The 16517-nt window shown below is 39.7% G+C and overlaps 1 protein-coding gene and 1 pseudogene across 8 annotated transcripts in view; both read left to right on the forward strand.

Annotated features, from left to right (window-relative positions):
- The window catches only part of Gabpb1 (GA binding protein transcription factor subunit beta 1), a 53240-nt gene that overhangs the window by 19182 nt on the left and 17541 nt on the right, over nt 1-16517 (forward strand). For 3 of the 8 annotated variants that reach the window (XM_057780432.1, XM_057780430.1, XM_057780431.1), the window contains exons 2-6: nt 5327-5434; nt 10380-10547; nt 11853-12047; nt 13566-13713; nt 13993-14106. In XM_057780432.1, coding sequence (XP_057636415.1) covers nt 5327-5434; nt 10380-10547; nt 11853-12047; nt 13566-13713; nt 13993-14106 — 733 coding nt within the window. The remainder of the gene's footprint in view (nt 1-5326; nt 5435-10379; nt 10548-11852; nt 12048-13565; nt 13714-13992; nt 14107-16517) is intronic. The other 5 variants (XM_057780434.1, XM_057780433.1, XM_057780437.1 and 2 more) reach the window with 3 other exon arrangements.
- Nucleotides 9060-9268, forward strand: LOC130881435 (40S ribosomal protein S28-like; annotated as a pseudogene).

Here is a 16517-nt window from a genome sequence, read left to right on the forward strand (position 1 = left end):
TCACCTGTAGTGTACGGGAGGATATCATATGCTCACTGTAGTGTACGGGAGGATATCATATGCTCACCTGTAGTGTACGGGAGGATATCATATGCTCACTGTAGTGTACGGGAGGATATCATATGCTCACTGTAGTGTACGGGAGGATATCATATGCTCACTGTAGTGTACGGGAGGATATCATATGCTCACTGTAGTGTACGGGAAGATATCATATGCTCACCTGTAGTGTACGGGAGGATATCATATGCTCACTGTAGTGTACGGGAGGATATCATATGCTCACTGTAGTGTACGGGAGGATATCATATGCTCACCTGTAGTGTACGGGAGGATATCATATGCTCACTGTAGTGTACGGGAGGATATCATATGCTCACCTGTAGTGTACGGGAGGATATCATATGCTCACCTGTAGTGTACGGGAGGATATCATATGCTCACTGTAGTGTACGGGAGGATATCATATGCTCACTGTAGTGTACGGGAGGATATCATATGCTCACTGTAGTGTACGGGAGGATATCATATGCTCACTGTAGTGTACGGGAAGATATCATATGCTCACCTGTAGTGTATGGGAGGATATATGCTCACCTGTAGTGTACGGGAGGATATCATATGCTCACCTGTAGTGTACGGGAGGATATCATATGCTCACCTGTAGTGTACGGGAGGATATCATATGCTCACTGTAGTGTACGGGAGGATATCATATGCTCACCTGTAGTGTATGGGAGGATATCATATGCTCACTGTAGTGTACGGGAGGATATTAAATGCTCACTGTAGTGTAGTGCAGATCATCAACTCTGCAGGTTCTGAGGAACTGAAACATGGAAGTTCTAGGAGCATATTTATTCAAATGCTCACCTGTAGTGTAGTGCAGATCATCAGCTCTGCTCTTCAGCATCCTTTATTTTTTCCACTCCTGTTTAGTGAGGCAGGCACGTCAGACTTTCTTCAGTGTGACATTTACTTAGAGAACAGCTGCGCAATGAAACTTGTTCCTTTATAATTCTTGTTTTAAAATTAATAGGCAGAATAGTAACACTACAGAAACTGTAAAATGGGAAATTCCCCCATAATCATACTATTGGATCACTTTTAGAACTAATATTTACATATACTACATATCATATGTTATGTATTGCACTAAAAGTATGATACATATATATTCCAAGGCACGTTGTGTCGGCCAGCTGACCTTGAATTTATGACCTTTATCTACTTCAGTCTCACAGTTGCTGAGATTACATCTGAATGTCACCATACCTGTTATTTTATTTTGTTCTTTATGCACATGTTTTGACATGCAAACTGTGTTTGTTGGCTTAGCATCACATAACTCTGTGTTATATAGCTTCAAACATTTGCATCCTGTGGTTTCTCTAACTGAACTACTTTTCTGCCTTTAGATTGTTTCAAATGTGACGTATCTATATTTTCCCTTTAGAATAGGATCATTGAGAGGTAATAATTTAATCAGTGGGTGTTTGACATTTTTATTTTGTTTTGTTTTTCGAGACAGGGTTTCTCTCTGTAACAGCCCTAGCTGTCCGGGAACTAGCTCTTGTAGACCAGGCTGATCTTGAACTCACAGAGATCTCCCTACCTCTGCCTCCCGAGTGCTGGGATTAAAAGCCTGTGCCACCACCACCCAGCGACAGTCTTAAATATTTTAATAAATTTGTTAAATAAAGTTAAAGATGGTCTACTTTTAACTACTGTTTGCATACACTATAGAACAGTACATGAAAGTGTAAGTTAAATCACACTTTAATTACTTTAAAATTATTTTACGCCAGGCTCCAAAGCTACAGAGAAACCCTGTCTTGAAAAACCAATAAATAGCCGGGCGGTGGTGGCGCACGCCTTTAATCCCAGCACTCGGGAGGCAGAGGCAGGCGGATCTCTGTGAGTTCGAGACCAGCCTGGTCTACAAGAGCTAGTTCCAGGCAGGACAGGCTCCAAAACCACAGAGAAACCCTGTCTCGAAAAACCAAAAAAAAAAAAAAAAAAAACCAATAAATAAATAAACAAACCAATAAATAAATAAAAAAAATTATTTTGCATCTGTCAGTGACAGCCAACAAGTCCTTTCTCTTTCAGAATACATGTGCGTCATGTTCTTTTACTGCTTTGTTGGATTCTTGTTTATGCTTCCTCCCTCATTTAATTTTGAGTCGGATTTTTGCATTGTGTAGTCTTTTATTAGCAACCAAACTGGAAGATATCTGTTATACAACATGGGTAGTAATTGTCTATAACTGGAGATTTCTTATATTCTAATATAGATCATTTATAAATGCAATTTCTTTTATTAAAGACTTTCACCCTTTTTTGTCTGTTTACAATTTGCAAAAACTATTCTGAAAGTGGATGTGTGTAGACACCCATAAAGACTTTAAATCTCAGATGTGCTAAGTGTTTACAAGTCGCTTTCAAACACTATGTGCCATTTGGTCCTTTACATTGCCATCTTTTTAAAAATAAGAATATTTTGATTCCAGCCTTCGTTCATTGCCCCAGACTATAAAGCATTTAACTTTTGTTTGTTTGATTGTTTTTTCGGAGATGGCTTTTCCCTGGCTGTCCTGGACACCCTCTGTAGAGCAGCCTGGCCTTGACTCAGATCAACCTGCCTCTACCTCCTCTACCTCCTGAGAGCTAGGATGGAAGGCGCGTGCCACTGTCTCCTGGCTCTAAAGCAGTTTTCAGATGAGTTGAAATTAAGGAGGACTATACCTACTCAAAGAGAATTCTGTTAGTCTGAGGTTTCAGAATCCCCCCCTACCAGAACCAACATCTCGGTAAAGGCTAGGCTGGACCTTGGACAGAGTCCCGAGTCTGCAGGTCATTGGACCATGAGTGCTCCAGGTGCTTCTACCCTGACTTGTTGAGTCAGACCTCTTACGTAATTAAAAGTTAGCATATGCTAGTTATCTTTGGTGCTAAGCATACATCTTCTGTTAATGATTTTGTTTTTTCTTGTGTGTTTTTGCTTGCTGAGTCAAGGTCTTGCTATGTAGTACAGGTATGAACATATTATAAATATACTAGTAAATGTCTTCAAACTCAAGATTCTCCTGCCTCCACTTCATTGAGTGCTGGGTTATAGACAGGGATGGATATGTGTCACCAAGACTGACTTACTTTTATTTTTAAATATGTAGAAGTATCACTTTTTTTTATATAAAACTTAAGTTACTAATGCATAGAAGATAGTATGTGATATCAAAGAAAACAAGATAGAGAGTAAAGAAATCAGGATTTGAAAAGGAGTTATTGATAATTTTATATTTGACAAAGGGCCTACTATCCAGAATGTATACAAATCAAGATGAAAAAAGCAGACAGACTAATTTCAGAATGAGAAAAATCTAGTGTGGCATGTTGTAGATATGTTCCAGATGTTTCTCTGTCTGGCACTGTGTATGCCAAATAGACTCACCTGGCTGTATAAACACTGTAAAGGGTTTACATTGTATACAACATTAAAAATGTTTATTTGAAAGATAGGTTTTATTTTAGAGACAGATTTAAGTGAAATTTGGCTTATCTATAGTATAGATACCGTGTTCAATAGTTTGGAGTTTGCTATACACCTATAGGAAAGGGATCAACTTTTCCTTTCTCTTTTAAAGATTATGTTGTCTTTAATAGCACTGCTTAAGGTTCCACTGCCTTTTGAGTGTGATGGTGATGTTTACTGTTAAGCTTCTGTGTGGTCTCTGAGGGAAAGACCTCTGTCAGAGATGAGACGTTCTGTGTGTTTGCAGGGATTAAAGACCTTGAGTTACTGAGAAAAATGGGAGGGGGAGGGAAAGAAAACTAGAATAAAGGTCAGAGGTAGAAGAAATGTTGCAAGTGTCACATGCAAACAAAAATACATAAAGAAAACCCATATTAACTTTACAACTGCATATGTCAGCTTTCTCGTTATTTACCACACGATAGGTTATAAATTCTTTTATTGTTGTACAAAGAACAGCTCCTAAGAAATCTATCTCATCTGTGCACACCACCTAGTGTTCAAGGTTTCCTGTGGTTATTCCTGGGTTTGGCATGAATGCTCTTACATTACAGGATCTACTAAAATAGAGAATAATTGGGCATAGTTCTTTCCAGAACTTAGATTTTCTTGTAGTTACCTCTTTTGTACCTCATAGTGTTTGTTCTAAGAATATAGCACATTTTATCCCTTCCTGGAAGAAATACCATTCCAAGCTCTGTCACTGTCGCATGTGTTCTTCGTGAGCGGCGGCTGTTGGCGTAAGTCACTCCTGCCCTGTGGTTCACTTCTCATTTATGACGATTTACCTCGTGAGTGTATTCTGTTTTAGATAAATTTGAATCCCAGCCACATCTTTTTCTTACTAAATCTCAAAAGATTTGCCTCAGAGAACTACAGTTTTCTCAGTTCTCTTTCCAGAACGTATTATACAGTATCAAAGAATAAGCTTCTGGTCACTCCTCAGAATGACTGGCTCTAGAATATGAACTCCTCTGACCAGTTCACGTCTTTGTTCACCTATGGATTCCTATCTTGGCCTTTTCTGACACATCTGTTTATCTTCCCTGCCTCCTCCTCCTTCTCCCTCCCTTGACTGGGACATTAGTCTTTAGAGAATTTTTGAATTCAAGATAAAATCTCTGTAGATTTATTGTGAGACACATGTCCTGCCCAGAAAACCATTCAACTCCCTTTTTAGTACTTTTTTGTTGTTTTTGTTTTTGAGGCGGGGTTTCTCTGTAGCTTTGGAGCCTGTCCTGGAATTAGCTTTTATAGACCAGGCTGGTTTCACACTCACAGAGATCCGCCTGAATCTGCCTCCTAAGTGCTGGATTAAAGCATGTGCCGCCACCGCCCGACTTCTTTTTAGTACATGTGTGGAGTATGAAGACATAGGTGTGCACTGTGTGCCCCGATCAGAAGGCCTGTGTTTTAGAATTTGAGTACACTCACTGTTTTAGAAGAGGGTAGGGAGACAATAGCTCATACTTTAGCTGTACTTTAAAAATGTCATCAGGCTCCAAAAAAATTAGACGCCACTTTTAATTCTTAGGCTCACTGTGCCTGCTGCTTTACATCGTCTGTCATTTACTGGCCATATGTGAAGAATTTAAACCAGTTTTACTCAGGTAAAAACTTAGTAAGAAAAGAGATGTATTTTAAGAATTAAAATATAAATTGTTTTGTGTGATCTTTAGTTTTAGATTAACCATAGCACATTTGAAGGGATAACTGAGAATTAGGAATGAGGGGGAGTCATTTCACAGTGTCTAATGGAGATGCTGATGTCAGCTCATGTGTTTCATCCAGATGTCCCTGGTAGATTTGGGGAAGAAGCTTTTAGAAGCGGCACGAGCAGGTCAAGATGATGAAGTTCGTATTTTGATGGCAAATGGAGCTCCTTTTACTACAGACTGGGTAAAGAGTGATTTAATGTTGCTTTTTTCTTCCTCCTCCTCTGCTCCTCCTCCCTTCTTCCCAGATAAAAGTTTAGCCGGTATTTATGTTTGTAAATGATATATATAATATACACATACTCACTTTGGGGGGTTATTTGTTCAGATTTTATAATTATAACTATCTTTTAGGATATATTATAATTTTTAATTTTTTATGGGTACGGACATGTTCATGTAACTGCAGGTGTCTGTGAAGTGAAGTCAGAGGTGTTGGGTCCCCTGGAGCTGAGTTACAGGCGGTCGTTAGTTACCGGACATGAGTGCTAGAAACTGAAACTGGGTCCTTGAAGAGAAGTGCATACTCTCAGTGGCCGAGCCATTTCTCCAGTTCCTAATTGAACTGTCTTTTAAATGAACACATTGCTCATATTGTTTTCTTGATAATAGTCTTATCCAATCAATATCTATGAATAAAAGTTGTTTTGTTTTAAAGACTTTGAACTATACTAGTTTGGTGTGATTACATATATTGCTGCTTGGATTCAATTCAAAGATAATATGATTAACAGGGAGAGAATCGATAATTCACAGTGTGAAGATGGGGATTTAACTGCTCCTGAAAAAAGAAGCTTGCCTTTCTGTTGCTGCTTCCTGTTACTGTAAGAAATGTGACCAGGGAGTCAGAGGCACGTGGATCTGTGTAGTGAATTCCAAGGATAGCCAAAGCTTCATAGTGAGACCCTGTCAGAGAGAGAGAGAGAGAGAGAGAGAGAGAGAGAGAGAGAGAGAGAGAGAGAGAGAGAGAGAATGTAACCAACCAAATAGGAGGAAAGGAAAGGAAAGAGTTTGGTGCAGTGTAGGAGGCAGTAAGGAGAAGGAAGAAGACACCTGTTCATTTCTGAGAGTGAGGTCTTAGGAGCATGGAAGGTTGGGAATCTGCATTAACCTAATCATTGATAACAAGCAAATTCTGGCTTTTAAGTTTTTTGTCTTTTTCCTTGTTCTTTTTAAAATTTTCATGTAAAATAAATTTTTTGTCTGTTTTGGAAAATTTTATGGGGGCTGGAGAGATGGCTCAGAGGTTAAGAGCACTGGCTACTCTTCCAGAGGTCCTGAGTTCAATTCCCAGCAACCACATGGTGGCTCACAACCATCTGTACTGAGATCTGGTGCCCTCCTCTGGCGTGCAGGCATACACCGAGGCAGAATGTTGTATACATAATAAATAAATCTTTTTTTTAAAAAAAGAAAATTTTATAAAAACATCAATTCCTGCATCTAACTTCAAAATCCACCAAATCATGGTAAGCCTTGTTCCTCCATGAACTTCCTTTGTGTTATTTTAAAGCAAATCCCAGGAATTCCTCTATAAGTATTTCAGCATTTATCTCTATCAGGTAAGATGCAGCATTTGTCTGTATCAGAAATTAAGAAAATATTTCACTAAATATTTTCAAGGAAATCTTGAGTGCTTTCCTGAGAACAAAGAGTGAACCCAAAACACATTCAGTAACCTGGAATCCAGAGAATTCATTCTCTAAGAACTTTTGCTGAATTTAGTTTCCTTGCTGGTTCCCCCACTCACCAGCATGGGGTACCGAAGACAAAGGTCTGGGAGTGCTCAGGGGCTAATTCTGGGGGACAGTTCCAAGAACTGCACTTGCAGCATTCAGGCTATCTCAGAATACCCCCATTTCTTCCCACCTCTTCTCCCTGTTCTTGTGTGGGGCACTACAAATAAATGGCCTGATGTTTGTTAACCAGCGTTGAGGGAGAGCAAGAAAAGTTTATTGAAGGGAGTTTGGGGTTACAAGCCATGTCTTGTGTATTTGAAGTCAAACACCTGTGTCCCTGAGAAACTCAGCTGAGGAGTGAATGTACAGTTCCTTTGTGCTCAGGGCCCTGGCAGAGGTAAATGCTTGTCCCCTGAGAAGCCCACTTTTTTAAATTCCAACTTTATATCTACTATTGAAATTGCAAGGAAGCAAGCAGTTGAGGAAGTAACACCGAAACACAAAGCAGCTGGAATGTCTTACTGAAACAACCTGACAGTGGAAACAGACCTGCTGAGGACTGAAGAGTTCAGTAACTAGTGAGAGACAACTGCAGACAACTTAGAGCCCATGGTAGGAAGCCCAGCCTGTACTGTGGACACACAGAATGTGATATCAGGAGTGGTGAGAGACACCGTGACCCACAAAATAAACATTTTCCATGGCACCAAAGCTGTGAATAGCCCAGCACTCATCAGTATTAGTAGACCCACAAAATGAGTGTGGATTGAAGTCCAGTTGCCTAGAATTCCCAGAATTGATAAGTACCCACAAATTTATAGCAGTCAGCTTGTTGAGAATGTGTGCCCATGAGACTGGAGAGCTGTCTCTGGTTGAGAACACTTGTCCTTGAGGAGGACCTGGGTTCATTGCTCAGCACTTAGATGGCAGCTCACGACTGCCTGAAACTTCAGTTCCAGAGGATTCTTCTGAACTCAACAGGCATTGCATACATACGGTGCACAGACATACATGCAGACATTCATACACACAAGATAAATAATTTCTTTTTAAAGAAAGTGCTGTAGTACATCTAGGAAGAAGGGTTGTAAATAAGAACTAGTGTCCACTGCATGTATATAAGGAGTTCCTGTGGGTCAGGAATGAACCGACAGATAACTCAGAGTAGCACTTCACCAAGATAAAGTTAGGATGGCCCGTAGATATGAGATGGGGGTCAACTCCCAGAGAATGAAAAGTAGGGCCAGCGTCGGTGACGAGATGGTCCAAAGGTGAATTGATGTAGCCATTTTGGAGGACAGTTTGACAGTGTTTAGTAAATTTTAATATGTATATGCCATTTGTATCAGTTGAGCTAGAATATCGAATAAAATCTTGGTTATGTGCTTAAGTTACTAGAAGATCCTCTGTAGCAGATTTGTTTATAATAACAAAGCAGTGATCATCGGTTGATTAGTCTATAGCTTTTTCATGGAGTGGAATGTTGTAGAGCAAGTTAGTGTACTATATTTATGCCCATTAACATTTTGTAAACATAATATTAAGTTGAAAAATCAGAAGTACACGTGGTAGGATTCTAGTAAAGAATCAGACTATACCATTTAAGGATATGTAATTGATAAAAATAAAAGCAATGCTTGTCAGAAAGTTCTGAGTAGGGTCTAGGGAGATGGCTTAGTGTGTAAAATGCTTGCCATTTAAGTATGAGGGCCTTGGTTTCGATCCCTAGAACTATACCACACAGATACATACCAGAACCAATTCTTTTTTGAGTAGCATTTATCCAACTAAGGAAGGGCTTATTATGATCAGAGAACAACCTGTAGGAGGACTTAGAATTACTAGACATGTTTTCCTTCCAGACTCTGGTGTTGACTTTACAGACATTAACTATTCTTGAAACTATATGTAAGTATGCATGTTACATATTTTTTTGCATGTGAACCAAAAAGGAAAAATATTAAGAATAACAATAGAAATATAAAGTAGACCTCAGTACCTCACTGAGTAAGTCTCAGTGGTTGTTCGGTGTACTGTTAAAGGTTTTCATTAAATATAGAACATGAGAGTGGAGAAAAGACCAGTTATATAAAAATACAATAAAGCGCTCTTTGCCTGATCGCCGCCATCATGGACACGAGTTGCGTGCGGCCCGTCAAGCTCGCTACGGTAACCAAAGTGCTGGCAGGACCGGTTCGCAGGGACAGTGCACGCAGGTGCATGTGGAGTTTATGGATGACACCAGCCGCTCCATCATCCGAAACGTCAAAGGTCCGGTTGGAGAGGGAGATGTGCTCACCCTATTGGAGTCAGAAAGAGAGGCTCGGAGGTTGTGCTGACCTTCCTGCTGGGTCCTGAGTATCCACCACTTGGCCCATGATGACCTGCGACTATTAAATAAAATATTTGTATTGTTTTTTTAAAAAAATACAATAAAGCATGAAAAAAGGATTATTCCGCAATCTCACCTTTGATCTGTGAGGGTCTGTTAAGACCTCTATAAAATAAATGGTTTTTTGTTGTAATAAAATAATTTTTTCTAAGGTTTGCTATGTATTATGTCACTTGTGTGGCTTTAGGCAAATTGGTGACCTCCCTGTACTTCAGGTTCCTTTACTGCCGTGTCAAGGTAATAATAGTACCTGTGCTATGAAGCCAGTAAACGAAGGTCTTAGAACAATGTGGTCCATAGAAAGTGATTGCCTGGAGAGATGACTCAGTGCTTAAGTACTCTTGTTGGGTTCAGTTTCGTGTGCCCACTTGTTGGCTCATAGCCATCTATAACTTCAGTTCTAGGGGTTATGTCACATTCATGCATTTAGGCAAAACATTCATACACATAAAGTAAAATTAGTAAATCTAAAACAAATAAAAAATTAAAGCAGTTGCTATCTAACAATGACAGCCTGGCAAGGTTCATGTTCTGGTGAAATAGCTTTTTTAACGTCATTGACTGGCAATTGCAATTAGTGAGCTTTTCTGTGCTTCTTAATGCATGTAATATAATGTAACCTAAACTTCACCTATCTAGATATATACCCCTCTGATATGAAGCTCTTCTTAGTTCTCAGGTCATAATTAGCTCTAATTTTTAATAAAATTAAGGTTGTTTTTCTGTTAGTAATAAAGAGCTAGGAGGCTGAGGCAGGATCTCAAGTTTGAGACCTTGTCTAACTGTAGAGAAAGGGAAAGGAGGGGCAAGAAGAGAACTGAATGAAAGGGACCATTGACCTTTCCCCACTAATGCACGTGTGGGACCTCTTGAGGGCTTGTGAAGATAAGCCTGAGTTGACTGATTTCTTTTGATGTGTGAATTACATAGTAATTGAAATACACAATGTAATATGCATCACTGTTTAAAAATATAGTTTATAGTAAAAGTATATTAAAAGCAGCTAAACCTGGAATTTCTTTTTTGTGCATGTGTATGCGTGTGTTCCTATGTTATAGTTGGGAACTTCTCCACTTCATCTGGCCGCACAGTATGGGCATTACTCTACCACAGAGGTACTTCTCCGAGCCGGTGTAAGTAGGGATGCCAGGACCAAAGTGGACCGGACACCATTGCACATGGCAGCTTCTGAGGGCCATGCCAGCATAGTAGAGGTTTTGCTTAAGGTATGTCTTCTTTTTGGACTTAGATTTTGAATCCAAACCCCATACAAACTTTGTAAGATGAAAAAAGGGAAGAGTTTTATTAAGTGCCTACTTTTTGTTTTCTGTGTGATAGAGCATTTGTTATTGATGTGTATAAATCTGTCAAATGAATATCAAATGAATATTGCCTTAAAGTTTTCTTTGTAGGGAAAAATCTTCCTGTAGGTATATTCTCAGTTAATTGCCAACTATTGAAAGTCAGTCCTTTGGGTGAAGAACTTAATTCATTTAGAATCCTATGCAGGGAAGAATAGTCTTGGATGACTGGCAAGCAGATTAATAAGTAATTAAATTATCTTTAGTCATCCAAAATCTAATTAAATTATCTTCAGGTCACACAGAAGATTCTCAGACAGAGTGACAGCCTTTATTCTTAACCCTTTTTATCCTAACCCATAGACAAACCCATGTGAAAGAAATACAAGGAAGTCTAGAGGACAAATTACATGTAATCCTAGGTATTTTTAAAGCCACATCAAAAAATAAAAGTGGTGGCACGTGCCTTTAACCCTAGCAATTGGAAGACAGATGTAGGCAATTCTTTGTGAGTTTGAGGCCAGCCTGGTCTACAGAGTGAATTTCAGGACAGGCTCCAAAGCTACGCAGAGAAACCCTGTTTTGAAAAAACAAAAACAAAACAAAAAAAGTAAAAAGTCATTTTAGTATTTAATTTATTGTGTTTAAAACATTATCATTTCAACATGAGAGCAGAGTAGAAATCATTGCTGGATGTTTCCTCTTCTATTTGTTACTGAGCGCCAGGGCTTGTTTACACAAAGCGCACCTGTGCCTGACGAGCTGAAGTTTGCTGAATAGCCAGCCATTCCTTCCTGACGTGTCAGACACTGCCTCAGACAGCTTCCTTTTGACTCCTTGGGTTGTGCTTGTTTTGAAAGCAAAGGGTATATTTAATTGTGAGGGATGAAAGGATTATCCACCATAAACCATTAAAGTGTTCCGGAGAAAAACTCAGCACTGCTGTTCACCTGTAAGGTCACTCCAGCCCGTTGTGCCCCAAGTTGAGTAGCTAAAAACTTAATTGTTTATTTCAAGAAAGGAAAGTAGCTAGGAAAACCATCATGGTAGAAAAATGATTAGGTCACAGATAACTGATGATTTCTAACATATATTAATAACATATATTAACACTCTCCAAAAATTAATGGTCCTTTTTCTTGTGTAGAAGCATTGTGGCTGATATTCTCATATCAGGGATTCTTTATATTTCATATCTTGAAATATTACTGATTTTGAAATATTTTTTAGCATGGTGCTGACGTCAATGCAAAGGATATGTTAAAGATGACAGCTCTGCATTGGGCAACAGAACATAATCATCAAGAGGTGGTGGAACTTTTAATCAAATATGGTGCTGATGTACACACGCAGAGTAAATTTTGTAAAACTGCATTTGATATTTCAATAGACAATGGAAATGAAGATTTAGCAGAGATATTACAGGTAACTTGGCTTTGAGTTTAAGAAAACATGAAAGGCAGCTTACAGATGGATGCTCTTTGTCTTGTAGCTTCTCCTGTTGGATTCAGTTCTTTTGAATGGCCTTGTTCTCTCCACTTCCTCTCTGTTCATTACTGTTTGTACTCTAGAGAGCTAGATGAGGCGCTCACCGTCTGTGCTTTCAGTTTCTGAACTCGCCTTCTAGACATTTACATTATTTTGTCACACATTTGGATATCATGTTTTACCAAATCTGTTGTAAACTACTTTATAAAGACTCAGGAACTAATGTTCCTTCGATGAGTGATACAATCTTTTTTATAATCTATTTTGTCTGTTTAAAAAATTAAAATTGATTATGCATGTGTGGGGCAGGTGTAGGGTGGTTACAGGGTAACTGGAGTCACCTCCATCTTCACGTGGGTTCTGGGGACTGAACTAAGGTCTTCAAGCTTCTCTGGCAAGTTCCTTTATTCACTGAACTATCCTGACCCCCTCTTTATTTTAAATCTACTTTGTCTAACATTAGTATGTGTAAATTTTTTAAAATGTAAGTTGGGATCCAGCAAGCTGGTATGTCTCACTATGCAGGGCTTTTATTTGTCTGGGCTTAGCTGTCCAGGGATGTGGATGAAAAGGTTTACTTCTAGTTAGAAGACTGAAGTGATTCCCAGTTGGGTTTGATTCCTGTTCAGATAACCCCTTTACATCCTTTTTCTCATGGTGCAGCTTTTGGGAATTTCCCTAGGCAGCTCCTCCTTCTAACCCTGTCTTTTCCCTCAGCCCCTCGGTAGGGCTAGCACTTCCAGTGGCACAAGCACTAGGTACCAAGGCAGACACACCTGACTGAAAGGGACAAAACTTTGCCAAGGTTTTGTGATACAGTCTGTTACTCTGGTTTCTTTCTTTTTTTTTTTTCACCCTCTGTAAAAACAAAACAACTATTATCGACATAGTTGTGTTTGCAGGATTCCTTCTTGCTTGTCTTCTTGTTCTGTTCTCAGTAGAACTCTCTAAGATCACCTGACTTCATTGAACTCACAACTTACTTATGAGATGTGCTGTGTGCTGGGAAATTATGAGTTTTACGTTGACTCTACTCATCTTTCATATCTAGGAATACAATTTAAGGGTTGAGATTTAAAGATTGAGAACAATTAAATGGGAAGGTCATACTTTAATATGCCATGTTATATATTGCCTAGTGTGGTAGAAATAATTTAATTTGACAGAACAGTAGACTACCTTCCAATGCTTAGCTTTTCTGTGTTCTGTAGGCACCTTTCAGATACTAATTTCTCCTCCTGTGGGGTTTGCTGTCACTCAACAGAAGGCTATGGGATGTGAATTCACACCTATCCTTAGAGCTGCACTCCCGGTGCTTCATTAGCAAGTCTTCCCATTGAGTTGTGTGACTCTTCTGAGACTGCTTCTTCATATGTATATTACGTACTGCATTGAAAGCCTGTCCCACATGTGCTGCCTATAATTCTGAAAGTATTGTGATAATTTATTCCTTAGATTGCTATGCAGAACCAAATCAACACCAACCCGGAGAGCCCCGACACTGTGACAATACACACTGCCACCCCACAGTTCATCATCGGACCTGGAGGGGTGGTGAACCTAACAGGTCTGGTATCTTCAGAAAGTTCATCCAAGGCAACAGGTATTGAGATGCATGTAGGACAGCGGTTAGGATGTTAAACATTAGTTGGTATCATCAGTTTGAGGAAGGACTGTTGGACAATGAGGGTAAGAATAACATCTGCTCTCCCGGTCCCCATCCTTCTGAGGTAGATGAATCTGAAGAAAGGCAGTCTTAGAGCGTGTGACAGCATTGCAGCACTGGTGCTGTCCAGCGTTAGTGAAGACTTGAGTGGGCGTAGATGAGCAGGATGCACTGGGTTAAGCACCCTGATTTAAATTCTCTTTTCTTCTCTTCTAGATGAAACAGGAGTATCTGCTGTTCAGTTTGGGAACTCCTCTACATCAGTATTAGCTACATTAGCTGCCTTAGCGGAGGCGTCTGCCCCACTGTCCAATTCTTCAGAAACTCCAGGTTAGAGAACAAGTCACATCTGTACACTGTCCTTTTCATAGTCGACTTTGTCAGGGTTTTCCTCTGTGCTTAGTGCTGTTTGAATCCTGTTCAGAAACCGCTTCATGATTTAGTAGACTATCTTGTTTTCTTCAAGAGTCTTTGCTTGCAGTTTGTGTTTACCTCTGCGGTTTGTTCAGAATTAGTTGGCTACATTTCTCGTTACTCTCTTGTTTCTTATTAATTAAAGTTGGTACTTCTTATGTTTATTTTTGTATTAGCCACCAGTGTGACTCAATATCCTGATCCCATTTTTGTTAAAAACAGTAAGAAAGGAAAGGTAGAGGTGCAGGGTGACAGAGGACTGGGGTGGGGGAGTTCTTCTCAGCTAATGTGAAGTAGGGTGGGCATCCATTGCTTGGCTTGCCCTGAGTGTGGTAATGTGTCCTATCTTGCCAGAACCTGTGTTTACATGGGAAACTAGAAAAAATTCTAGATATTTTTCTTTAAAAAAAAAAATTAAACCAGGCATGGTCTGTACTCCTGTAATCCCAGCATCCCAGGCTGAGGCAGGGGAATCATAAGTTCTGTTTCACCCTGGGCTACACAGTATGATACTGTCTCAAAGAAACAAGAGAAGACAACACCAAGAGAATAAATGCATAAAAGTGCTAAATTTTAGTAACAAAATGAAAAGCGTACTTGTATGGGTCACATAAAACATGTGCTTGCCCATTTTGGCCCTCGGTTTTTGCCATTTTTGACTTGTTTACATAGAGTAGATGAATATGAATTTGCATTTTTATAAATTTAATTTTGGCAGTATCAGATAAGACTATTAGAAAAATCTTAACGACTGAAACAGTATAAAAACCACTCTTAAAAGGGCTAGCTGGGCCGGGCAGTAGTGGCTCACACCTTAAATCCCAGCACTCGGGAGGCAGAGGCAGGTGGATCTCTGTGAGTTTGAGGTCTACCTGGTCTTCATAGCTAGTTCCAGGACAGCTAGGACTGTTACACAGAGAAACCCTGTCTTGAAAAACCAAAAAAAAAAAAAAAAAACCAAAGGAAAAAAAAGAAAGGTTAGCTGTGCCCCATGTTCTGGACATGGTAGCACCCAATTATAATCCAAGCACTCAGGAGACAGAGGCAGGCAGATCTCTATGATTTCCATGAGGCCATGCAGGGCTACATAGTAAGACCCTGTCTCAAAGGGGTGGGGTAGAGTGTTGGTTTAGCTGTGTTCAGGTGATGACATGAAATATTGACAGGTAGTTGGTTCCAACCTGATTTGTTTTTATACTCTCCTCACATTGTCTTTTAGTTATTGTGTAAATAAATTATTCTTTCAATTTGGAAATTTTAGGGAAATCTTGAAGTAGTCAGGTACCATAGTGCCTGCCAATAGTCTTAGCTGCCCAAGAACTAAGACAGAATGACAAGTTCAAAGTCAGCCTAGGTGATACTGTGCCTTAAAAAAAGTAAAGACATGCACAATCCCCCAAACCTTGAGAAATGTTATTCTAACTGTAGTTTAAATGATCATATTTGTGAGAGTAAATTTTATTTAATAATAATTGTTCACTGTCTGCATATTCTGTGGATGAGATGCTGTGACCAATGTTTTTATTTAGGGTGTCATTGAGTTTTTACCAAAAAGATGTAATGTGGACATAAATGAATTTCTTTTCACTTGGAAAAGAGAAAAATCTTACCCTTTTCCCATTTTCTTTGGCTAATTTATAAAAACATATATGTGTTATCCTGATTCTTGGCAGGTCTTAAGATTTTTGTGAATTACTTCTGGCCATTAGCATCCACAAGCATCACTGTTTTGACATGCTGCATTTTTTAGTTAGTGCTTAGGTTTGCAGAAGCCATCAAAGACAGCCAGTTTCAGGGCTAACAGTAGCAGCTTAGAGAATGTGTGTTCACTGTGCGTGAGGCACTGGCACCAGTGAAAAGGGGAGAAAGAAAACTTTCATTGGTGGTTTAAATGTGGAGACTTCATTTCAGTGCTCTGTCATGCTGAAGACGTGGGCGAGCTGGGGTGGGGATATTAAGGAATGCGAATGCAGCACAAGCTCAGGTCGATGCATCACTGCGATGCACACCAATGAAAGAGATCCAGTCTTGTGACTCGGTTGGCACATGCTCAGCTTTTTGAGGTGGAGGGTTTAATGTAAAATAGCTTTTCATAGACTGCCTCCTTGGGTAACGAGCGCTTGGTGTGCAAACCTGAGGACCTGAGTTTGAAGCCTCAGCTCCCAGATGAAAAGCCCAGTATGGCTTCATGCACCTCTAATTCAAGCATGGGGAGGGCAGAGATAGGTAGCTCCAAAGAGCTGGCTTGCCAGCCAAAAGGGTGAAGTTGTGTTCAGTGGGACACCCTGTTTTTCACTAGTAAGGTGACCAGCTGTAGAGGAAGATGT

The sequence above is a fragment of the Chionomys nivalis genome, chromosome 9 (assembly GCF_950005125.1).
Source record: "Chionomys nivalis chromosome 9, mChiNiv1.1, whole genome shotgun sequence".
NCBI lineage: Eukaryota > Metazoa > Chordata > Mammalia > Rodentia > Cricetidae > Chionomys > Chionomys nivalis.